Source organism: Cygnus atratus, chromosome Z (genome assembly GCF_013377495.2).
Source record: "Cygnus atratus isolate AKBS03 ecotype Queensland, Australia chromosome Z, CAtr_DNAZoo_HiC_assembly, whole genome shotgun sequence".
Lineage (NCBI taxonomy): Eukaryota > Metazoa > Chordata > Aves > Anseriformes > Anatidae > Cygnus > Cygnus atratus.
Genome location: NC_066396.1, coordinates 43,087,895 through 43,112,853, shown reverse-complemented (window position 1 = coordinate 43,112,853; position 24,959 = coordinate 43,087,895). Strand labels below are relative to the sequence as shown.

General features: G+C 37.7%; 1 protein-coding gene across 5 annotated transcripts; it reads left to right on the top strand.

Annotated features, from left to right (window-relative positions):
- Positions 1-29: 29 nt before the first annotated feature.
- KIF27 (kinesin family member 27) lies at positions 30-24,256 on the top strand. 5 transcript variants are annotated; one of them, XM_035565300.2, is made up of 18 exons: positions 30-285; positions 1,615-2,008; positions 3,981-4,181; positions 4,991-5,949; positions 8,463-8,606; positions 10,869-11,075; positions 11,744-11,904; positions 12,297-12,430; positions 12,981-13,136; positions 14,177-14,382; positions 14,744-14,941; positions 15,288-15,401; positions 16,448-16,624; positions 17,282-17,497; positions 18,538-18,744; positions 19,516-19,714; positions 20,200-20,364; positions 22,044-24,253. In XM_035565300.2, exons 2-18 carry the CDS (start codon positions 1,699-1,701, stop codon positions 22,505-22,507), a joined length of 4,218 nt encoding a protein of 1,405 aa, XP_035421193.1. In that variant the 5' UTR covers positions 30-285; positions 1,615-1,698; the 3' UTR covers positions 22,508-24,253. The 5 variants fall into 5 exon arrangements, with proteins under 5 accessions (XP_035421193.1, XP_035421194.1, XP_050572397.1 ...); XM_035565301.2 differs by having other exon boundaries at positions 32-182; XM_050716440.1 differs by having other exon boundaries at positions 58-182; positions 8,466-8,606; positions 22,044-24,256.
- The last annotated feature ends 703 nt before the right edge of the window (positions 24,257-24,959 follow it).

The window sequence follows — 24,959 nt, the reverse complement described above, 5'->3', positions numbered from 1 at the left end:
CCCGCGCCCTCCTGCCGCGGGGGGCCGCTGTGCGCGGCGGGGCGGCGCCGCCGGCCGTTTGCCGCCGACCGTTGCGGCCGTTGCCGGCGGCCGTTGCCTAGCGAGGCGCTGTCAACAGCCGTGCGAGCGGCCCACGCGCGGCCCGCCGGCCCCACAGGCGGCTGCCCCGAGGCCCGGAGCAGGTTTGGAGCGGGGAGCGACGGGGACGGGGCTGGGGGGAGCCTCCCCACCCCGCCTCCTGCCGCTTAGCCGGCATTTTGCTTTGCGTTTGTTTTTTAGGAAATAGTAAGTAGGATCTCTCCCCTCCTCCGCCCCTCCCCGCGACTTGTTTTGTCATTTATTTCTTTGTTTAGGTATAATTTTGGGAGGCGGGCGTTGCCAGCCTTTTAAAGCAGACCTTGCTGCTGTATACAAAGAAGGCACCTGGGTAAATAAAGACAGAAGCCCACCAAAATGCGGTTGGGATCTGTAGCTAGTAAGTTTAATTGGTTGCTCCCGATTGCCGTGCCCTTTATGAAATGAGCAGGATTTCAGGCTCTTGCTTATCTTCCCTGGCTTCCGTCTGCTCGGCTCTGCAAAACGGGGCTTTTTGTCAGCTTCCAAAGTTTCTCAGCTCTGAATGGACAAGCCCTCAAAGCAAATGAGTGTAAATGAAATGCAAAAACTCTTCTCTTTGCAACCACAGAAGACTATGACTGTTTAAATCTGGCTGTGTTTTCATGAAGGCTGAATTTGATGTGCTTAGCTGATGAGTTCTGCCAGTTGGGTAACAGAGCATAAAGGCTGTGTGGGAGTTCAGCAAGAAGGAAGTTCAGCAAACTTTCCTTTGCACTGCAAAACCTCCTTGAATGAGAATCAGCAAAAACAAAAGATGTGTTTGGGATCCAGCAGTATTTGATACCCATACAGGTTTTTGAGTGTTTCTGACATTTTTAAAGAAATACTATTTGATGCTTCTGTATTGTCCTTCAGAATGCATATGTGGGGGGCACTATGAAGAACCATGGTTGCTGAAATATGTAACTAATAAAAATTAATTACATATAGGCATAAACAGATGGATTAAAGTCAGAGGAATGCTTTGTGTGTAGTCATCACAAATATTTAAAATCATACCTGCCATGTAAGCAACATGACAGCTTTCTCTGTGCTTCTGAAATTATAAATACTTGGCCCTTGTAAGCAGAAGGTGGCTTTAAAGCACATGTGTGTGTATAGGTATAACTTCAGGAGAAAAAGGTTTTGTTTGAATAATTTCTGTTGCCTATGCAGCAGTAATGTAGCAATGAGAAAATAAGATTCATTGTAAGTATATGCTTTATCAACAGTTTATTAACAAGGTCTTACAATATTGTTGTTTCATATGGCAGTATAATGTCCAAGCAGAAAGTCTGACAACTTTCAAACTAAAGGTTAAGTCTGCTAGCTTAGAAGCTAATAGAAGCAAAATTAGTTTATGCACTGCTTTAACAGTTATTAATATACCTGCTTTTTTATCATAGTTACTTTCCAGAGTGTAATGGCGCTTATGTATTCTTTGGGAAACTCTTCAACGTTCTACTTCAGCATGGAGTCAATTCTTTATTATTTAACTCAGAAAACATTTTTTCTTAGGTGCAGAAAATTGCAAATGAAGTGAACACGGGAATTGTAAGAGATCTTGTAATGACTTCATGAATACTGAGTGGGGAGCACGAGATGGAGGCCGGCATGGAGGAGATCCCGGTTAAAGTTGCAATAAGGGTCAGACCTCTGCTTTCCAAGGAAGTACTTCATAACCATCAAGTGTGCGTGAGATTAGTCCCAAATACACAACAAATTATCATTGGGAAAGACCGTGTCTTCACTTTTGATTTTGTATTTGGCAAAAACTCAACCCAAGAAGAAGTTTATACAGTTTGCATTAAACCTCTTCTAGTGTCTTTGACTGAGGGATATAATGCTACAGTATTTGCATACGGACAGACAGGTTCTGGGAAGACTTACACCATTGGAGGTGGTCACATTGGTACGTTGTAAAAAGTTTTTTTGTGTGTGTGAATAATATAGTTCTGCAAGTTCAGTATTTAATATATAGCAGATGATGCTTGAGAACATTTAAGGGATAATGAAAAAACATATAGCAAAAAAAAATAATTCCAAAGTTTATGTGTTAGTTGAAATGTTCTAAACACAAATTCTGTGTGCATTAGGCTATAATGAAAGTATGAGAGAAAAAAAACAATTTGTAAAGTGCTCTTTCCCATTCTCCATTCTAACAGGCAACTTAAACTAGAACTACTTTCTGAAACACAGTGCTTTAAAAATTCTTGCTACATTTATCCTACTTAGAAAGTATCTGCTTTAGGTAATTGTATTAAGCAAACTCACTCTTGGACTTTTTTCAGAGACTGGCAAAGAGATTTCACATATAAATTTCCTGGAATAGAGTCATAGAATGGTTTGGGTTGGAAGGGACCTTAAAGATCACCCAGTTGCAACTCCCTGCCATGGGCAAAGGCGTCACCCACTAGACCAAGTTGCCCAGGGCCCCATCCAGCCTGGCCTTGAACACCTCCAGGGATGGGGCATCCACAGCTTCTCTGGACAGCCTGTGCCAGTGCCTCGCCACCCTCTGAGTGAAGAATTTCTTCTGAGTATCTAATCCAAATCAACCCTCTTTTAGTTGGAAAGCCGTTACTCCTTGTTCTATCACTACACCGCCTGACAAAGAGTCCCTCCAGAGTCCCTCCCCAGCTTTCCTGTAGGCCCTCTTTGGTACTGGAAGGCCGCTGTGAGGTCTCCCCAGAGCCTTCTCTTCTCCAGGCTGAACAATCCCAGCTCCCTCAGCCTGTCTTCACAGGAGAGGTGCTCCAGCTCTCTCAGCATCCTTGTGGCCCTCCTCTGGACTCGTTCTAATACTTCCACGTCCTTCTTGTGCTGGGGGCCCCAGAACTGAACACGGTGCTCTAGGTGGGGTCTCATGAGAGCAGAGCAGAAGGGGACAATCACCTCCCTCAACCTGCTGGCCACGCTGCTTTTGATGCAGCCCAGGATGTGGTTGGCTTTCTGGGCTGCAAGCGCACATTGCTGGCTCATGTTGAGCTTCTCGTCAACCAACACCCCCAGGTCCTTCTCCTCAGGACTGCTCTCAATCCATTTTCTATCCAAGCTGTACTTGTGCTTGGAACTGTCCCAACACAGGTGCAGAACCTTGCATATTGGCCTTGTTGAACTTTATGTTGAACTTCAAATTTTGCTTTTTTAAAGGCAGGTATCTGAAACTCTACTATTCAACTTATTTGGTATTTCCAAGTCAGTGTTTCTCAAACATCTGAGACTGGAAACTACTTTTTTTCTGTACTAGTTTGCAGAAAAATTCTGCAGCTTCTGCATGTATACGTTTTTGCTTTCCGACTTTCCCTGGAATCCTGTATCACCAGCTCTGGCTATCTTCCCTTCCATATTGAGAAATGTAACAATTTGTTTGTCTGTTCTGTTTAATAAGAGAGAAGAAGGGGAGTAGCAGGAATTAGAAGACTACCTGGATTTTTCTTGGTCCTTTTCTTATACTCCTTAGGCTAGTCTGTGTAATCATCTCCACTCTTCCCCTAACCAATTCACCCACTTTGATATTTTTGAAAGTCTGAATTTGAAACCCTGAAAATTATGTATTCGTTCTTTCTGCATAAAGGATTTGAAGTTTTATCATTAATTCATTAGCAAATTTAAAATATTTTTTTCTTCTAGCATGATTTTTTACTGATTTAATTTTCCCTTACTCTCATACCCGCAGAAAATAGTAAAGTTCTGTATCATTTCCATGCATTTCTGATCAACAGAAAAGCAAATATTTACATGAAAACTTGGGAAAACTGAGCTCTTCCTATTCCTTAGGATATTGAGTGGTAAACCTCACAGACTTCTCTTTAGTTTCAGACTTTGTAATTTGTGTGGCAGAATGACTGCAAGTGTCTGTGACATCTGTGTTTATATTTTAGCATCAGTTTCAGAGGATGAAAAGGGCATAATCCCACGGGCTATTCAGGAATTATTTCAGCATATTTCTGAAAACCATAACATTGATTTCCGTGTGAAAGTATCTTATATAGAGGTTTACAAGGAAGAACTTCGAGATTTATTGGAGTTGGAGACCTCTGTGAAAGATTTACATATCCGAGAAGATGAAAAGGGAAATACAGGTAGGATTTCAGCTCTACTTGGTGCATTTGGTTTCTGTTGTGTGCCCTAATTATTCTTTCCATCTCTTGAAAAGAGAGCTTATTGATGACTAATACTAGAAGAAGTCACATTTTCAAAATACAAATTCAGTTTAGCTGATCTGAAGCAGTCTTGATTTTAGATTCCTATGAACAATATCGATGTTCCTCCAGGAGCAGCATCAGGTGATAAGGTAGTACTGTTACTGTTTCTGCAAATTCTGCATAGAAACACAATTGCGTATGATTATTCAATTGAATGAATGTTTTAAGATTAAGCCTTTGCTTCTCACTTCAAAGTTATATTTGTTAAGCTACTTACACTGTAAATATATGCTTCCATTCCACTAAGAACTATGTTCTTAACATAGGCTGGGAGTCACTTTTACTACAAACTTTTAAAATTTCTGTCTTTCTTTTTTTAACTGACAAAGTAAGGTTTGAGCTAGGTTTGCTCATACTTTTTTCTAGATAGCACTAGATTGCAAATTGCATAAGATGATGTGTAAACACTTAACGCTGTGTATTCTGTTTAAGATATTGTTTCAAATACTGTGACAAAATACGCCCATATATTACGTTTCTGCAGGTTTCAGATCTACTGTACTTCATGCTTTCCACATACTGTTTTATTTTATTTAGCTGTGTGCTACGACCTTATAATAATGCAGGCTTGTATGCTTCTGTGATTTGTGTTTATAGATTGATTATTCATAATTGCTGTAAACTTTTACTGAAAAGTTTAGAATTAATTTATTTATTCTGATTTTCTTTGTTTTGGTGTTTTGAAGTGATTGTCGGTGCTAAGGAATTCCAAGTAGAATGTGCAGATGAAGTGATGAGCCTGCTGGAAAGTGGTAATGCAGCTCGTCACACAGGCACAACACAAATGAATGAACACTCTAGTCGATCGCATGCCATTTTTACTATCAGTATTTGTCAGAAACAATCTGCAGAGTCTCAAAAAAACAGTGATGTTCCACAGGATTCGTCTTGGAAATCAGTCCAGATGATTGCTTCAAAGTTCCATTTTGTGGATTTGGCAGGATCAGAGAGGGTGACAAAGACCGGAAATACCGGTGAACGATTCAAAGAATCAATTCAGATCAATAGTGGTTTGTTGGCCTTGGGAAATGTCATCAGTGCTCTTGGAGACCCAAAAAGGAAAAGCGTACATATACCATACAGGGATGCTAAAATCACTCGCATTCTGAAAGACTCCCTAGGAGGAAATGCCAAGACTGTCATGATAACATGTATAAGTCCATCTTCATCAGACTTTGATGAATCTTTAAATTCGCTCAAATATGCAAACAGAGCCAAAAACATTAGAAATAAACCAGTTGTAAACTACAACCCTGATCAAGACCGGATTGATGAAATGGAACTTGAAATCAGATTGCTCCGAGAAGCTTTGCAGAACCAACAAGTCAGTAATCAGTGTTCACACGACGTAAATCAAGAAAGAACCCGAATCAGTTTGCTAGAAGAACAGCTCACCCGGCTCCAAGTTCAGTGCTTCAGCTACAGAAACTGTTTAGATGAAGCCTTCCCATTCCTGGTTGATTTGAATGATGATGTTAGCTTAAAAAGAAGTCATCGGGACAGGTTGCAAAGTTGGATCAACATGGTACGGGAAGTAATGAAGGAAGCTCTCACCGTGCAGCAAATTGACACTGGAACCGGGACCATGCAAGAGCCCCATCACATCACAATTCTTCAGCTGAAGAGAGAACTAAAGAAATGCCAGGTATTTCATTATATTCATTATTGTTTAGGTACCTGTGAACAGATCAGAAAAGCTAATCTGTGTCTGTCTTGTAGGAGGAGGAGATAGAGTTCCAACAAGTTAGAATTTTATAAAATCAACCCATTTTCAGTTTTCACACTGAATTCTGGTAAGCCTATAGATTGTTACCTGGCAATTGCATACACAAAGTCTGGCTTTTCTTGGTTCTAATCATTCTAAATTACAGCTATGTTATTTATTCTTCATTTTTTTTCTCTGGCTTATTGTAAACCTCTGCTTCCCAGGTTCAAAACAGTGTAAGAGCTGGGTTTAAACTGAAAGATACCCAGGTAAGCATTACATCCACAGCTAGGAGGAGATGGTTAGGAAGATGCTAAAATAAATAGGACAATAAAGGCTCTTGAGCAGCTCTTAAGATTTGTCTTTTCTTGAAAGGTATAGGTAAGCTAGTTGTACAGAAGTATCTGTCTTTAGAATGGTAAGACATAGTGTGTCTATACTTTTCATTTGGCTCCTAAAAGTTTTCTGGAAGGCCAACTACATTTGGAAGTAACCTTCAATCACTATTGGATCACTTACCCAGAAAAACACCTGAAAAAAACATTATTATAATTTCTTTAGGCTCTTATTTGAGGTGAAAAATGAGGAAGGCCATCCTTAGTTTTTCGTTTGAGAAGTGTATTAATATTATGATTGATGCTGAGATTTTGTAGCCACATCTCACAGCACACTGAAGAAAGTAATTGGATTTAAATACCCACTTTGTAAAGTAGTGTTGGTTACGGGTACATTATTTCCTTTGGGCGAAAGAAACTTGTCAGAACAAAATCAGTAGATGAGAAACAGAAGTAAAGGAATAACTGGTAGAAACCACACATAACCACTTCTGAGGGGAGCGGCTGATTCCCCAGAGGGCCATGCTGCCATAACCACAGGGACCTTGATAGCTTAGAAAGGTGGGCTGACAAGAACCTCATGAAGTTCAGCAAGGGAAAGTACAGAGTGCTGCACCTGAAGAGGAACAACTCCAGGCACCAGTGCATGCCGGGGGCCACCTCGCTGGAAAGCAGCCCTGCAGAAAAGGACCTGGGAGTCCTGGTGGACACAAGTTAAACATGAGTCAGCCATGTGCCCTTGCTACTAAGAAGGCTGGTGGTTTTGTTGGCTGCACTAGGCAAAGTATCACTAACAGGTCAAGAGATGTGATTCTTCCACTCAGTGAGGCCACACCTGGAGTAGTGTGTCCAGTTGCAATTGCAAACTGTATTTTGTGGTGCGTTAAACACAGCATAGCCAGCCAGTCAAAAGAGGTGATTCTCCCGCCATATTTAGCATTGATGTGGCCTCACCTTGAGTATTGTGTGCTCAGGGGCTCCACAATGTAAAAAGAATGTTAAGATAATTGAAAGTGTGCAGAGGAAGGCAACAAAGCCGGTAAGAGGGCCGGAAGGTAGGTCCTGCGAGGAGAGTCTGAGGACACTTGGGTTGTCGAGTCTGAAGAATGGGAGGCCAAGAGGCGACCTCATGGCTCTCAGCAACTTCCTGAGCAGGGAAAGTGCTGGTCTCTGCTGCTGGTAACTGAGGGAAGAATGCATGGGCATGGCACAAAGCTGTGGGAGGGAAGTCCGCACTGGACATCAGGAAAAATTTCTGTACCGTGAGGATGGTCAGACACTGGAACCGGCTTCCTAGCAAGCTGTTTGGTGCCCCGTGCCTGTTAGTGTTCAGGAGGCATTTGGGCACTGCCCTCACTAACATGCTGTAACTTTAGGTTAGTCCTGAAGTGGTCAGCCAGTTGGACTTGATGATCTTTCTTTGTAGATCTTTTCCAACTGTTCTACTCCATTCTACTTTATTCTGTTCAGTTCTGGGCTCCCCCATGCAATAGATTCAGGGACATACTGGAAGAAGTCCAGCAGAGGGCCTCAAAGATGCGTAGTGGACTGGAGCACCTCTCATTTGAGGAAAGGCTGAGAGGGATGGGACTGTTCAGTCTGGAGAAGAGGAGGCTCAGTGGGGGATCTCATCAATGTCAATTGATAAGATCAATAAGATCTTATCAATACCTGAAGGGAAGGTACAATGAAGGTGCAATGAACGTGCAGCCAGGACAAAAGGCAGTGGGCATATACTGGAACACAAGAGCTTCTATCCAAACATATGGAAGTACTTCGGTACTGTGTAGGTGGCTGTGCACTGGAACAACTTGCCCAAAGAGGTTGTGGAGTCATCCTCAGAGATCTGCAAAAGCCACCTGGACGTGGTCCTGGGCAACCTGCTCAAGGTGGCCTTGCTTGAGCCGGGGCTTAAACCAGGTGACCTCCAGAGGTCCTTTCCAGCCTCAACTGTTCTGTGATTCCGTGATGGGAGAATATGCCATATATACATCACAACTTTGCAGTTCCAATCACATCTTTTAACAACAAATGAATATATATATATTTTTAATTTTCCAACTTCAAGAATAACAATGTCTGCTTTTCCACTGGCTGAATTTTCCTTTTATTATCTAGCAGGCTCTAGCTATGGATGAAGAAGTATTCAGCCAGAAGGATCATGAATTGAAGATATTGCAGAATCAGATAAAGACATTAATACAGGAAAATGAAGAGCAACTGGAATCTTTAAAGAAGGCTCAAGAAACACATAGATTACAGGTATTTTTCCTCCGGCGCATATTACGTATATCTGTATTAAACAATCTTTCCACTATAGGAATGCACTCATTATTTCAAGACAGATCCTTCAGATTTTTTTTGGACGTAAATACCTACCAGTCTTACAAGCACCTTGTTTGAATTAGAGCTGTATCCCTTAATGAGCTGAGATCATCTAGTGGATGAATCACAATACTGTGATTCCTGAAGTTTGTATATCAGCCTAACTGTGCCACAGCCTTCCTGTACGATATTAAGTGATTCATTCACCCTCTCTTTGCTTCCTGCCTTCCTCCAGATCTGTATTGTTGCTAAGTTGTTTCAGGACGATTCACGATTTAGGACTTGAAAGGCTTTTAAAGATTATTTAGAATCTCAAAAAGACCATAAAGTTCCTACAGAATGCTTTAATTGAAAGGCTGTATAGAAACATGTTTTGTTATATCTTTATTCAGTGTGAGAGTAAAGTATTGTTGCCTTTTGACTTTGTAAGACAGAATTTCATCCTAGTTTTCTGAGAGTTTACTATTACAAGAAACTGAGTGACATAGTGGAAACACTGCTTGCTTCCTTCCCTCTCTAGGTCTTGTATGTGCTAATGAAATTGTAATGGGTAGTAAGTGAATAGCATTTCAAGATCCAGGAGACCATATATAGGATAGTTGGTAGATCTGACATTTTAAAGGGAACAGCATAAACATGGCTAGCTAGTACTCTTCTCCTTATTCTACTTTTTCTCCTTTTTCTCCTTTTTCCTCTTCTTTGCTGATGGCTTGGGGAGAGTCAGTGAATGAAAGGTAAGTATACTAGTCACCATCTTCTCCTTCCCTCTGTAACTTTTTTTCTGTTCTGTCATCTCTGGATAGGCTTTTTTGTGTGTTTTCCTTTTTTAACCCATACTGCATATTGTCAACTTATTAGACTGAAACAATCTATGCTTATAATACGCATAGATGCTTATATATGATTATGCTTATAATCGTATCCTATGGAGGATACGAGGCAGATGTTATGAACAGAAACAGTCATACTGTAGGCAAAAGATCACAGCTGCCACTTTTACTTAAAAAACAGAAAAATCAGTATAATAATTAAATCAAATGCTTGTATCAAATGCTTGTGTCAAATGGTTTAAAGTTGTATGCAAAGGAATGTGTTATTTCAGTGATATATGATAGAATAAGAACTGTAAAAGTAGCATGTAAATGTACACATGTAGTGGTTTAGCAGGTTATGCACTGTGGGGTTGTATGTACAAGGGCATAAGGGACAGATTAAAAAAAAAAGTTGCAAGGTGGAGTTGCCCATTACTGCTTCCAAAATCATAAAATGTATGGTATTCATATATATATTCTTTTTCCTGTGACACAGGAATATTATGTATTGTATTCCAACAAAATGTCAATTTGTGGGACATTGTCTATGTGTGGGGAAAGGACTTGCAGTCTAAGAAGACAAGAAAAAAAGAATAAATACAAAATACATGATTCAAAGTAGGAGAATGCATACTTTAGTTAACTACCTCTAGCAGTTCTTCAAATTTCCTGTTGTTGGTAGGCAAGATTTTAGATGAATTCTGAAAGGAACAGAGACGATTGAAAATCGTATAGTCTTGGCCTTATGGATGAATCAGTTCAGTGAAGATATGTAATTTCGAACAATGCACAGAGATTGTTGTAGGAAAGGCAAGTAAGTTCTTCAAACTAGCATTACCAACAAATTTCAGGCTGGGTAGAAAAGAAAGTAATAGTTGATACAAGGGATCCTGGGATCGTGTACATGTTTATGTTTATGTTTATTAATAAAAATAATCTTTCAAGTTGGACCGCTCAAAGAGGAAGAGGAAGCCTGTGTACATTTCATTATTTAAACTCAGACCATGTTCTTCATTTGAACATTTTTCTTGAATTACCATTTTATTTCTCCATGAACACACAAATAAGGCAAGCAGGGGCTGATAAATATGTCATCTCCTTCTCTACTTCTCACTAGATGCCTAAATCTAGCTGATATAACTTATCTAGGACAGGTCCTTTAGAGACAAAAATGTCTCAAAAAAAAATATTGGAGTTTGGGGAGAGGTAAGATTCTACTTGTCATGCCAGAGAATTTTCAGTTTGTTGCAGAATTTGCCTGTGCACTGCAGAAGAATTTAGAGTTAGTGAGTGATTTACAAGAAGCCTGACCTTTATAATGAATTTAGAAAGGTATGATGCAGACCTGATGATCAGCAACAGCTTTGCTTTTTTTTTTTTCTATGAGAATGAAAAAATGGTGGACCAGCAAATCCTTATTGATCAGCTAAAAGAAAAATTAGAGAAGTCTGTGGTTGTGAAAACTTTGGACTTCTCAAGTGCTTGTGGAGATGGGCCTGCTGTTACTGCATCTGCAAGAAGGCCATATAGTGTCCCACTCACAAAGAGTCTGCTACACTCCCTTCACCCATCTTCAGGGACAGAGACACGAAAGGTAAGGTCTGCCTAAACATTACATTTTTTTTAACACTTATTGTTCAATAATTAGATTTGACGTGACAAATTATGGTGACTTTGTCAGCTGCTGTTTAGCTTCCCCACTGAAGACTCTGAAAAAGTACTTTCTAATGTCTTGCAACACATGCTATGCCACAGTTGTCCAAAATGTATGGGCTTTCATTTTGAATCACAGAATGGCTGGAGTTTGAAGGGACCTTTAAAAATCATCTAGTCCAACTCCCCTGCCATGGACAGAGATACCTTTCACTAGATCAGATTGCTCAAAGCCCCATCCAAATTGACTTAAAACACAGAATTTATCACAGTGATAAAGCTGTAGTCTTTTGTGATCTTTTCGTGGAATGTTTAACAGTTCAGATAGGAAGCATTACCAAAATGAATGATTATTCTGTATTGATACACTGAACATTTTGGGTAACAAGTTGGTAACAGTACCTACTTTTGCACTTGGGACAAGTGTTCTAAGCAGAACCTTCTCTTGCATAACCTTCTGGTACACAGGTACTCAGAAATATTATTTAAAATACCTGCAATTTTGCATACAAGGTCAGGTAGTGAAAGACTTTTAAACTGAAATACTATTGGAATATCAGTAAAGAATTACTAAACTATTACAAGTGTTTTTTGGGTGCTTTTTGGCAGGTGTATACCAGTCCCCCTGCTTTTTCCCTGGCTCGGATGATGGCAGGATTCCGTGCTCGTAGCCAGATGATACTGAGCTACTTAGAAGATCAAGATGAAGTCCTTCACTGCCACTTCTCTGATCAGAGTGATGAAGAGAAAGAAAATACAGACAGTAAAAAGTAATTTAAGTAATTTTTTTTCTCATTTAAGTAATTTTTTCTTTAATTTTTGTTACAGATAAATATATAGCAAATATAATTTTACTGCTTAATCCTACCGTAATGTGAGGCCATTTGTGATACTACTTAAAATAAATTTGCAGGACCAACTGGGCATATTATGAAATTAGTTTAAGAAACACATTTTTTGATGTGATAAAGATTGCATGATCCTTGTTTCGGGGACAGAATCCAACAAGAAGATCGAGCAGGGGAAGAAGATGGTGCAAATGCTTATGTAAGCTTTCTCAGTTTGGCACTCTTCTTTTTAAGATCACGTACTTTATATAAAGCTGAAAGAAAAAAAAATCCCTTTGTGTTTGGAGTGCATCGTGTTTTCCATTCTTCCTTAGGCATTCAATAAACCAAACATGGACACGAAAACGGGCTTCTCTGTGCTTTCCCTTTGAGCTAAGTGACATGAAATGTCAAGTAGACAAGTCCAATTTATGTAACAAATCTGTGCTACAGACTGATACAGCCACAGGTAAAATGGAAGTCGTGAGAGTAAATTGTGTTAGATATAATATCAGAATATGCAATAATATCCTTATCACATGTAATTATTTTTCCCATCAAAATGTCTTTCTTTGCTACAAATACTTTTTTCATTATAGCTCAACATAAATTTATTTTTAAATTATTTTCCTTTTCCCTTTTCTGGAACTGACATTAGTGACCTTAATGTTTAAGTACTACTTACTAGCAAGAAAGCACTTCACATACAAATCTCCAGTACTAGTTCAAGAAAAGGAAACATGCTATTATTTCATCAGAGATGCACTGAAAATGCTTAAATAATATTTTTTGTCTCTCTCAGGTTAGCTGTTTCTCTTGAAATGCTAATGCATGCTATCGTTTCCCTATTTAGACAGACGTCAGGGAAAGACTCTTTGCACTACTCTCTCCTTTTGGCTCTTTTGCTTCATTTTTAAGAATTCTACACATACTATATTTCAGATCACTGTCTTTTGGATAAAGAGTGTATTCCTTTTTTTTTTTTTTTTTGTCTCCACATTCCTTTGTTTTCTTTCAAGGTGAAGAAATTGACTGCCTCCAGAAAAGTCATGTTTTTAACATGCAGAAGCTAAAGAATTCAGAATTGAGACTCACTGAGGCCAAGCAAAAAATGAGAGAACTTGCACTTAACATAAAAATGAAAGAAGAACTTATTAAGGAATTAGTAAGAACAGGTAAGTGGCTGAAAAATTGAAATGAAGACATTCAGAAATAAGCAAGAGAAAAGACACAAAACTTCTGAAGTCCTGCATGTCTTAGTTTTTATGTAATTTTCTTATGCGGGAATACTTCTGGTAACTTAAAGATTCATAACTTCTATGAATTACTTGGTATGACTGCATTGAAGGCTGCAAATTTTTATTGCGTTCTACTCTGCTGTGATATGCAGATTTGTGTGTTAAATATTTTTTGTGTTTTGTAGCTTACTGTGTTTATCCACCTATAGTGTAATTTTTCATGTATGCTTAGTGCAACTGATCTCTTCATGGACATGTGTTTGTCACACAGTGTCTGGGATAGGAGAGAAGATACAACACTGTGCTGGGAATGCTTGCATTCCCATCATAGCAGTAGAGAAGCAGGAGTCAGAAGTGGATGAGGGAAAAGGTCAGTGTCCCTGTTAGCCTATATCATTACACACCTGTCCTGATATATATATGCTTGCCAGAAACTTATCATTATGATGACCCTAAAGATCTCTCCTTATCTGTTTCAATCACACTCTTCTACTGTGTACATATTCTCTTGAGGCAGTCTTTTGGCACTGAGAAAGATTCTGTGCCCCCAGTATTAGTACTTTGGGAATCCCAAACAGGGCAAATCAGTAGAAACACAATCCAAAGTTTTTTGCTGATTACCAAGTTGAAAGCTGAGAAATACGCAGCATATTCTTCTGGGAAAAAAAAAAAAAGTAATACAGGCGAGCTATTTTGTCAAGGACTGCAGTAGGCAGAAAATTTTCACTTGATGTGGCACTCAGGTGTTGCTTTCTTTGGTGACATCAGATGATTTATGAAGAGTTCAGATTTAAGACTCCTTCCTTTATCTATATTTCAGTGTTATAAGGGAGCTGTTTGTTTAGGTTTGGAAAACGTCTCAGAAATTTTTGGTTTAATCAGGATGAAGTAAGTAACGATTCAATTACAGGTTTAAGTAATACGTTTCAAATTATTATCTTGCTGTTTTAAAACAATTTGTATATGGTGTCTTTAAGGTAAGGATGCACAGTCTGTAAGCAGGCAATATTCTTTGAAGATAACTAAACTGGAACAAGAGTCTGAGCAGGCCAAAATGGAACTGGCTGAAACACAAAAGCAGCTTCAGGAGCTGGAGAATAAGGAGCTGAGAGACATTCCTGAGAAAGCCAAGTTACAAAAAGAGTTCCGGAAGAAGATGGATGCAGCTAAGCTGAAAGTGCAGGTATTTCTGATATGACCATTAGGATTTGCAAATTCCTGTCTCAGTGTCACCTTTGAAATCTGAACACTGCTTGTGAAACTCCCACCAGCTTCACACAATTGAAGCTGGTTGGATTGAAGTAGCCAATGAGAACCTTCATACAATTATACCCAATGCTACTTACCAAATATGTGGTTAGATAGCTCTGTCTTTGATGATTTTACAAAAGCTCAGAGACCTTAGAAATAATGTGTGATTGTTGTGGCAAAATTTAGTAGGTCTTACTCACTGTCCGAACTCACTGAAATAGAGAATTAACCTGAGTCATGCTTTAGTTTTAAGTTTTCCTGCTGTTAAGCTGAAATTTTCCATGAACGTTCAGGCCTTACAGAAGAAGAAGCAAGACACTAAGAATCTGGCTTCTCTATCTAACCAAAGTGAAAAACGAGCAATAGAACTTGAGCAGAACGTGGCTCAGATGAAGCATCAGCAGACCCTGCTAGAGAAAAGACTGCGTGAGGAGAGTGAAAAAAAGAAGCAACTAGAAGCAGAGATTCAGCGCGACCAGCTACAAATTAAAGTAGGATTCTTTCTGTTTCCTTATGACAAAGAATGAGATCAACCAGTTTTACCTTTGTTTTCCCAAAGGCAATGCACTATACTACCAGATGTTGTCATTTTAAGTAATTACTTTCTTGACACTGAAGAAATTGTGTATAAATATTTTCACAGAAATCTTCAGTCTTCCTTTCTCTTCAGCTATTTTTCTAAATGTTATTATGTGATGTCCATCCCTGAGTTGCAATTTTGCATGTAAATTAGGTCAATATTTTGGATTTTATAATTGTGTAGATTCTGGCATTAAATGTGTTTGAAAAACAGACTGATGGAGGCAGAAAGAAAGTTTTGTTTGTTTTTGTTTATAGGAACTTCAGCTTAAGATGGAACAACAACAGAAGATTCTTAAACTTAAAGACAGAGAGATTGCTGCATTTAAAAAGAAGAAAAATAACTCGGTGGGAACTTTACAGAAATCAGAGGTAGCTAATCTATTCCAAATCTGTGTGGACACTGAAAAGAAAAAGATGTCTTTATTCACCCCTTGTCATCTTTGTAAAGTGTTTGGAAGAAGAGTATTCCATCCTTTTTTTTTAATTTTTATTTTTTTGCTGTAGCAAAAACTGAGACTAGAGTCAAGGAGCTCTTGTACTGTTTTTGAATGAAGGAAAGGAGAGGGCTGTAATGTCTTTGTTTTTGCTGTGACTTGTCAAAGGTAGTGATCCAAATAGCTGGAAATTCAACAGGTTTGGTTGTCTGGTAGGTTTGAAGGTGATTCTGGTGAGCTCTGTTATAAATGTTGCAAGGTTTGTTTGTTTATTTCTTTTCCCATCTGATAAATATGACAGAGGGCTATGGTTTTGGTTGTTCATAACAGTGTTAGAATAGCAGGTTTCCTGTGCAATAGTGCTACCTGCATGATTTCAGAATTGAACATTGGAACATGAGAGTTTCATGAGTTAACCAAAGTCTTTAGAGGTGAAAATAAATTTAAAAAGTGAAATGAAAGCAACTTTTTAGCCATACCAGCGATATGCCCACGGATAAACTGTTGCTTCAGAGGAGACTTATAATAGACTCTGCTAGCAGGATCAGAACCCCCATTTTTTCTTTCTTTCAGCATCACAGTTTCTCATCACTATATGTTTTTCCACAAATCTTGGTCTTGGGCAAGAATAATGCAATGAGGATAGGCTAGCTGAATTCTTGTGATACCTTCCAAACTTAGTTGTTGTTATTCTATATATGACATCTATTTATATAACTGTTTTTAGGAACATTTCCTTAAAGGCATCTGATAAAATTGTTTACATAAGATGTAGTAATATAACATTGCTGAGCCTGTCCTTAAGTCAATCCCGTTTCTGTATTATCCTGAACCAAGATTCTGTTGAATAATTAATGTTAAGAATAGAAATGTTGATTTCTCACATTTTATCAGTTACTCTAAAAGAGGAAAAACATAATCATAAAATTCTGACCCAAATAGTCCTTGTTAATGCTCTCTGGATCTCTGTTTAAATTGTAGAAATTAGAAGAGCAAAAGAAATGGCTGGATGAAGAAATGGAAAGAATTCTTCAACAGCACCAACAGTTAGCGGAACTAGAAGAAGATTTAAAGAAAAGAGAAGCCATTGTAGCTAAAAAAGAAGCATTATTGCAAGAGAAAAACCACCTAGAAATCAAGAAACTGAGATCTAGCCAGGTGATTTAAGAAAAAAAAAAAAAGAAAGAAAGAAACTCAACACAATTGTAGTGCTGACTGAAGAGACTATGGGGGGAGGGCAGCCAGATAACAGAAGAGGTTTAAGCGATGAAACTTGTGTCTCTAGCACTGCCATTACATTATTGTGTGGCTTGATCAAATCAACATTTAAAACATGAATAATACAATGTAATAACCTTTATTTACATGTTATCCCCCAAATTCTAACAACAAAACAAAATCTGACTTCCAAAGTTCTGTTATTGCAGCGCATTAAATAACGATATCTAAAAAATTGCTTAATGCTTGCAAACTAGAGAACATGGCAGAGAAACATTCTGTATTATTTACTTTGGCTACTGAGAAATAGAAATTGAAAAGTCATTGTCACTGTAATGACTAACTCATGTGATATATGTAGAAAACTGCACATTGATTTTTTTTGTTTTCTTTCATCTTTTGAGTAAATAGTAAATTTTATGGTAGCTGTCTACTCAGCCTAAATGGCATCCCTTTACAAGAGGTAGACAGGTCTTCCACTTTAGGATGCGACAGTTTCATGTATATGTTTCTTGGGGAAGGAGTTTTATACCTACAGTCTCTTTCTTTCTTTCATTCTTCCTTTTGTTTCTTCCTCTTTTTTTTTTTTTTTTAAAGGCTTTAAACAAAGATAGTATGAAATTGTCTACTCGCTTAAGTATGCTGGACCAGGAATTGTGTGATAAAGGAATGCAGCTTCAGGATAGCACTACTGAAGATAAGACAGACATTCTGGAAAAAATTCAGGTTCTTCAGAAGGAAAGGGATCAGCTACTCAGAAGAAGAAATAGTGTGGATGAGAAACTGAAAGAGGGTAAAGTGTTGTCAGCTGAAGTAAGTAACCATCTCTGAGATACATAAAAGTTTTAGGCAATGTTGTATAATAAAGCCTTCCAATCATGACCTAAAATGTCTCCCAGTATTAGATAGTCTAGAATCAAGGAACTGAGGTTGGGTGTTTTTAACAGCTGACATTAAAATACTGCTATAATAGCGCTACTTACATACCAGTGAACAACATTTACATTCAGAGGGACTTACTTTAGCTAGAGTCTGGACAAATGTCACTGGCCTAACAATTATATAATTAGAAATAATGAAACAGGATGTACATCAATTTATCTTAGGCAGATATTTTCATGTCAGGACATAGGACAAGGTAAAGTACTCTAACAGTGATGTCCCTTGATTTTTTTTCATAGGGTTTTGTGAAAGACCAAACCTCACTTGAAGGCCTCCATATAGTTACAATGAAAATAAGCCATATTGTGGATGTTACACACTTGAATTGATCAGTATAATTAAGTTGAAGATAGAATAAATTCATATAAAATACACAGATTTGTTTTAGGTCTTGAGAAGCAGCAGTATGGGCCTATCACGGAGCTGATAGCATGCCAGAAAGAATCCTATTTGCTTCATGCCACAGAATCTTCTGCAATACTTCAGGGCATTAATTTCTGCCACTTCCCTGCACAGATAGTGGTCACCAAACTCCTTACAGATCTGATTCGTTCATTAATTGCTAGTTAGAAAACTAGTTCAACTGAAAAAGTAATAGTAGAAGTCAAACTGTGGGGAGGGGAAAATGAAGGAAGAATAGAACTTCTGCTTTTGTGGTGATGAACCATTTGTTTGAATTCTGAACTGTGGAAGGGATATCAAGACATTTCCTGCTTGCTCCAAACAGGTTCTATATTTGTACTCTTCCTCTTATTTTTCCCATTCCATTCTCTATACTACTACTACTAGTAGTATAGTAGTAGTATTGCTCTTAAATTTAGATTCACCTTTGAGAATGAAGTTAATGTTTTATGTACACAAAGATTTGTTTTGTACTTTTTTTACAATCTCACTCCTGTGTTTCTGTGTAGGAGGAACATGTCCTTTTCCAGCTGGAAGAAGGAATTGAAGCCCTGGAGGCTGCTATTGATTACAAGAATGAAAGTATTCAGAGTCGCCAGTACTTGCTTAGATCCTCTTCACAGATCCTTTCACAGAGTGAGGATAATGTAATAGGAAAACTAGTTTCCTTGTCTGCTGATGAGCTCAGAGCTATCCTCTTCAAATACTTTAACAAGGTTTGCTTTGGCTAATGATTAATATTTTATCCTATTACCTGTTACTGTTCTAGATAATGAAATGAAATAGTGTCAGGAAGTAAAGTCAATTTAATCCACTTTCATTGAAAGCCTGCTTAGGTTACTCACATCTGTTGTTAATTTGGATATTTTGGATCTTTACATCAACATAAAAAAGGATACTTTTGTGTTAATTGTTTGTATCTTGTTTTGGTGTCATTAGTTTAAAAGGTGTTGCAAATCTGGAAATTTCCTTGCTCCTTTCCACTGCTTTATGCTGCTAACTTCTCAAGTAGCAACATATTTAAATAGTGGTGTCATACTGAAATTCTTCCCACCTGCAGTCTTTATTAATCTCAGGATACTATTTCTTTTTTCCAAATCCAGTATAAAATCTTTCTGCAAATAAGTGCTTACCGCCATATACTGAAGAATCATACTGACATCTGGAAACATAAAAATGAAATGCATTAGGACTTGGTGTCTCTCTTTGCCCTTGGGTGAACCTTGGGTGATTTTGTGAACAAGTCGTCTATGGTATGCAAATCGGAAATTTTCCAGAAACAGGAAAAAACTCTTGTATCAGTTTAAATTCTGCACAGGGCATTAAAAAATCCACTAGTCCATGTGATCAAAATGTACAGAGCTCAATTCTAAAGTGTGAACTCATGTCAGCAGGCAAATCTGTATCTTTTGTATGCATTCATCTATTAAGCAGAACTGTAAAACCATTTGTTGAAATGGTTTGATAGAAGTGTATTTCTTTCTTAGATTGTTGGCCTGCGAGAGTCTGAACGTAAATTACAACTGCAGACTGAAGAACAGGAAATGAAGGTCATAGACCAGGAAAACATAATACGTGAATTGGAATCTGCACTTGAGCACATCAAGTTGCAGTGTGACAGGCAGCTGACGCTACAACACAGAGAACATGAGAGAAAACTGCAGTTGATACTGCATCATTTCAAAGGTGCTTGTTTGCTTTCAAAGGGGGATTGTACAGCAGATATTATCTTTAGTCACTATTGAGAAATACTGTATTTCATATGAAAGAAAAAAGAATATATGAGGTACAAAGATAACATTTTGGCTGTTACTAATTCTGCTGTTGTGTAGGATGCTGATGAACAGACACAAGGTGCTTGTATAAAAGAAAAAACTGAACATTTTTAAAAAACTGTCAGAATTGTCATATTTTTATATTGAATTTGCGGATATTGGAAAGCTGAAAGATACCAATCGCATTGATCTTTATCCTCTAAACGCTCCTATTAAAATTGAGAAGTGGGGTTGGCATGGGCTTTTTGATCCTCTGTCATACTAGTTTAAATGTAGACACTGAAAGCAGAGTGTCAGCAAAATACAGGACATACTCTCTCTAGCTGAGCATCTTGATTTTTGGCACAGAGAAGTGAAGTGAAGATTTGGTTCTCATACTAGTTTTACTTGTCCTAGAACAAGATGGTGAAGGTATTGCAGAAACCTTGAAAGAGTATGAAGTAAAAGTCCAACAACTGGAAAAAGACTTATTTTTCTATAAGAAAACCAGCAGAGAGCTGAAGAAGAAATTGAAGGGCTTTTTTGGAGAGTCATCCCATCAACTAATGGCACCTACTAAATGTAAGTACATTATCTTAAAATGCTTTTGTGTTTGTCAGTAGATCATTTGAGGGGTAGTAAACAGACAAAAGTATATCAGATAGACATAAAAATCATATTTTTACTGAACTAACTCTTATCCAGGAATGTACTACATCTCCCGGCACTTGCAAAGGAGAGACAACATCAGTTGGTAATTGAGGCAGTGGTATAACACTGTTCTAAATTCATGTTTGGTTTTCTCTGGATTCGAGCATAATTTCAGAAGTTATAGTGTCAAACTGTTGTGGTTAAGAAAACGGTATTTTATTATCTGAAAGACTCTGAATGGCATTATAATTAACAACTGTCTAATATGCCACACTTTTAGATGCCAGTATTTTAAACAATTAACTTGATTTTGCTGCCAGCACTTGATTTCATAGAAGTTACTTACTGGAAGATTGTCAATGAGGAGGTCCATACTTCCAGTTAACTAAAATAGTTCTTTATTAAGGTTAAAAGACATAGACATTTGTAGTAAGAAGATAAGTTTCCTAATGTGATCTATGCTTTGACCAAAAAAAAAAGGACCAACAAACAACTATTAAAAGTTTTTAAATGTTCCATGTCCTACTAACCACAACTCAAAACTTACGATTTAAACAGTTCTAGTGTAGGAGCAAAAAAGGTTTAATCATTGTCATTATCTTGGTTGTCTTACACCTCACACTGCCACCACCACCACTTCACATGCACAGTGCAGCTTTCTTGGCCCCGTGTTTCATCTTAAGGCTCAGCATGACTCATTCTTCCTCTTAACTAATGGTTCTGTTTCATCACACTTGAGGTAGTGCCATGTCTTTGTAACATGTAGACGCTGGTTAGACATGCATCTGTTGCTACCAGAGTGAACTAAGGTTTAGCTCTCCAGGCAGGATAATAAACCTAGAGGTTCATTACTCTAAAGTATGCTGTGAAAGTGTGGACGTGAATATTCCAGAGGTTGGACTGTAAATGAGCATGGGGAAGATTATTCTGTGTCTAATACACAAAGAAGCATGTAGTTCAGGACACATTTCGCTGTGAGGAAACACATACCCTAGCCAAACTATAGCAAAGTGTAGAAGGGTGAATGTCCCTGTGAATTTCTAACTTTTTCAAATACATATGTTTGTAACGTTTGTAAAAAGCACTCTGTATTTTTGTATAATTACCTTTAGTTATCTTTCCTTTGAATATATTTTGGGGCATAATACAATGTAATAAAAAATTGTCGAGCTTTAAAAATAACAAAAATCCTTGTGTACATTAAATTCATTCAAAGAATATGTTTTGAATATGTTTGAATGTGTAAACGCATTCAAAGAATATGTTTTGTGTGTTCTGCTAATGAAATTGCAGACCGCTTTTGAAAATATGAATAATCTCATATTTTACTGTCATGGTTCAGTTGTTTTAAGATTGCCTAAATTGCAAGTTAGAATGGTGAAGCTTGTATTACAAGCACAGAGCCAGAGGAAAATAACAGAATCAGAGGAAAGCAAATCCCTCTGATGTTTTTGTAGATGACAAACTTTTTAACAGAAATAAGTGAGATTACTGTTATTTTTTACCACTTTCATACTACAGGTTACTCATGCTGTAAAACCATACCAACTTACTAATGTTTCCTGATAAAACTTCTAGCTGTGTATCTCCTGATAAAAATTTCATTTTAGGTAACAGTGCTGGTGACAGGGCATCCAGTCAAGATGAATCGCAAGCTGCTTCTGAGGAATTCAAGCTAACCCATAACCCTGAAACCAACAGTCAAGCAGGAAAAATAAAAGAAGCAGACAGAACAAATATTCTGAGAGCACGACAGAATTCATACAAGCTTGGAGAAGATGTATCAGAATTTGGATGCAACAAAGAGTGTTTGTCAAGCACTAGTGATGACAGAATAGGAAGAGATGAAGCTCAGCCTTCAAAATCTCATCCTCAGCTACCTTCTGTCACCCACAGAAGAGAGACCATAACACAATTTCAAGGAGTAACCTCTGTAAAACTATCTCGCCGAGAGCTACGTCATATCCCTCCCTCTGAATTATCTTTGAGGCGCTCAAGCCTTGGTGCAGGTGTCAGTTTTATTGCTCCAGACTCCATCGAAATGGACAAAAAGTCTAGTATCACTAAGACATAGTTACTCTTCATTGAATTTTAATAGCTGTTGGTACTGAAGGTACTGTGTTAGATTTCTTTGTTGACGGTCTTGTTAAGTAGCAGCCATGGATGAACAACTTAATCCCCTTTAGTTCTACTGGTCACTATCAAGTCATTAGGTGCTTGTGATGTTCACACAGTTTGAGTGAATCTGAGATGGATTTTAATTAATGCAGTATCTATGGACGTATCATTCAAAGACCTTTTAATGTTGAAGAAGTAATTTATATTGTTTACTTGTTTTTATTTCACTAACTTAAAATATTTTTCAAAAATTGCACTGTGAAGTGCACTGTACCTGTGTAATTTAGGTTTCCTGAAAGAACATTTTGCTTCATTTTATTGGATCAGAAACAATAACAAACTACATAATTTATTTCACTATATAACTAGAAAATACAGTTTCCAGAATCTTACCTAGTATTGATAATGACTGACTTCTGTATGCTTTTTTCAAAATACATTTTATACAAGCCATGCTTGAGATTAAATTTGGTGCCTAAAGATAAACTTGTTATTGAAAAGGAATGTGAAAGTATTTTAAAAATATATATCTAATTACTTTAAATGTCCTGTCGCATGACCCAGAAGTTTTTTGTTTTTCAAAAAAAATATATCTTTAATTCAAAATAATTGTTATGGTCTGGTTGTGAAATTAAGAGAACTGCTTATTTCACTTGAAGGTTTTGTTTGTTGGGGCTTTAAAAAAATTGCACTTTGGGAATCTCAAAGCGTGTTGTTTGTTTCTGTACCGTTACAGCAGAAAAAAGAGGATAAAATTCAGCATTTTCTAGGTAAGCTAGATGGACAAATACAGTATTTTCTTTGTTCTAATTACTCATGTCTTTTTTTTAGAAGATAGACAAATAATTCTTTTGGATACCCTATCTGCTTCAGAGCAAGGGCTACATGTATCCTTTGATTTACTGTTGTTGGTAATCAGTTCAGGATGAAAAGCAAACCTTTTTCGTGAGAGTACAGTACTCACTGAGAAGCATACACTTAATAGCTGCACAAACTTGAATGCAGAGAGCAGAATGTCTGCACTTAAGTGAATTTAACACTTTTATCCATAACTCTCTCCAACATATCAAAAGAGGCACTTTTGAAAGTAAGGTTAGTTTTATATTAGCGGTGGACTACAAGTGGGCATATTTGAAAATGTTGTTGTGGATTATTAGACGTACTAAGCAAAGGGATTTTTACTCTGCTGTTTTCTGGGCAAGTAGTGTATAGCATGTGTGGCTGTAGATATGAAAGGACTGCATTTTTCCTTGCTGCAAGCACAGAATAAATTTGTCCACATCATGAAGTGGCTGTTACAACATGATAAATGGACCTATTGTCTTGTGGCACATTTACAATTTTTCTGAGTAGATTGCAAAATACTATATTCTAAATGGTTAGGTAAACCATACTTAATTATTCCATCTTGTTCATCTCAATTGTGAGATAAGAATCGTCATCTTTTTGTTGGATTATTTCTACTTTCATGGAAGTAACAAGTCTTGCTAATGTTAAGTTTAATATTAGTGTCTATATTATTCACTCCATGTTTGTTGTCAAAGAGCAATAAACAAACAAGTAAATACAGTTTAAAATGTGTACTTATTTACTACTCTTTATTAGGTGAAAGAATTGCTAAAGGAATTTCTTCTTCGGATAATACTGCGTATTATCATATACCTGACACTACTCTACAAATAAGTATGAATTCCTCTTGAAGTCTGCATAAATGAAAATTCTGTTCTTTATGGATGAAACATAAGCAAGAGGTAATGTAGGAAACATACAACTCAATTGGTGGTAGATGTCAGCTGATGCTCTGCAGGTTTCTGCAGCTGTGACGCTACAGATTAAGTTGTCATTCAAACATCAGATCCTGTATGCCATACATATCCATTTCCAGACATAAGTACAATGTCCTCTAGCACTACAGGAGGTAAATACATCGGATACATTTGTGATCTTTGAGAAGTGGATGAATTGTTGACCATGAATGGGAGCTAGCAATTTCAGTACACAAACAGAAGAATGTGACAGAGAGGCCAGTAAGGCAATCATACGTGGAAGAGGGAAGAAGAAAAAAGAAAACGAAGGAAAGAAAAACAGGGAAGAAAAAAAAGAAAAAGAAAAACACCCCCCCCCCCCGCCCCAAAACAAAACAAAAAAAAAACAAACAGGCAGATGAAATATTCCATATGCAGCTAGGAAGTCTCATGTTTGCTACCCTTGTTCTCATGGGGGACTTCAAATTCCCAGGTGTCTGCTCAAAATACAACGCAGCAAAGAGGAAATGGTCTAAGAGACTCCTGGAGTGTGTGGACACAGGTGGTAAGGGAACCAACAAGGGAAGGTGCCCCACTTGACCTGTTGTTTGCAAACAGGGAAGGACTTGTGGATGACATGATGGTTGGAGGTTGTCTTGGGCA

Coding starts and splice junctions, on each gene's coding strand:
- KIF27 (XM_035565300.2), top strand. CDS start 1,699: ATGGAGGCCGGCATGGAGGAGATCCCGGTTAAAGTTGCAATAAGGGTC. Junction 11,076..11,743: donor CAGGGACAGAGACACGAAAG/GTAAGGTCTGCC, acceptor GCTTTTTGGCAG/GTGTATACCAGTCCCCCTGC. Junction 16,625..17,281: donor AGAAACTGAGATCTAGCCAG/GTGATTTAAGAA, acceptor TTTTTTTTAAAG/GCTTTAAACAAAGATAGTAT.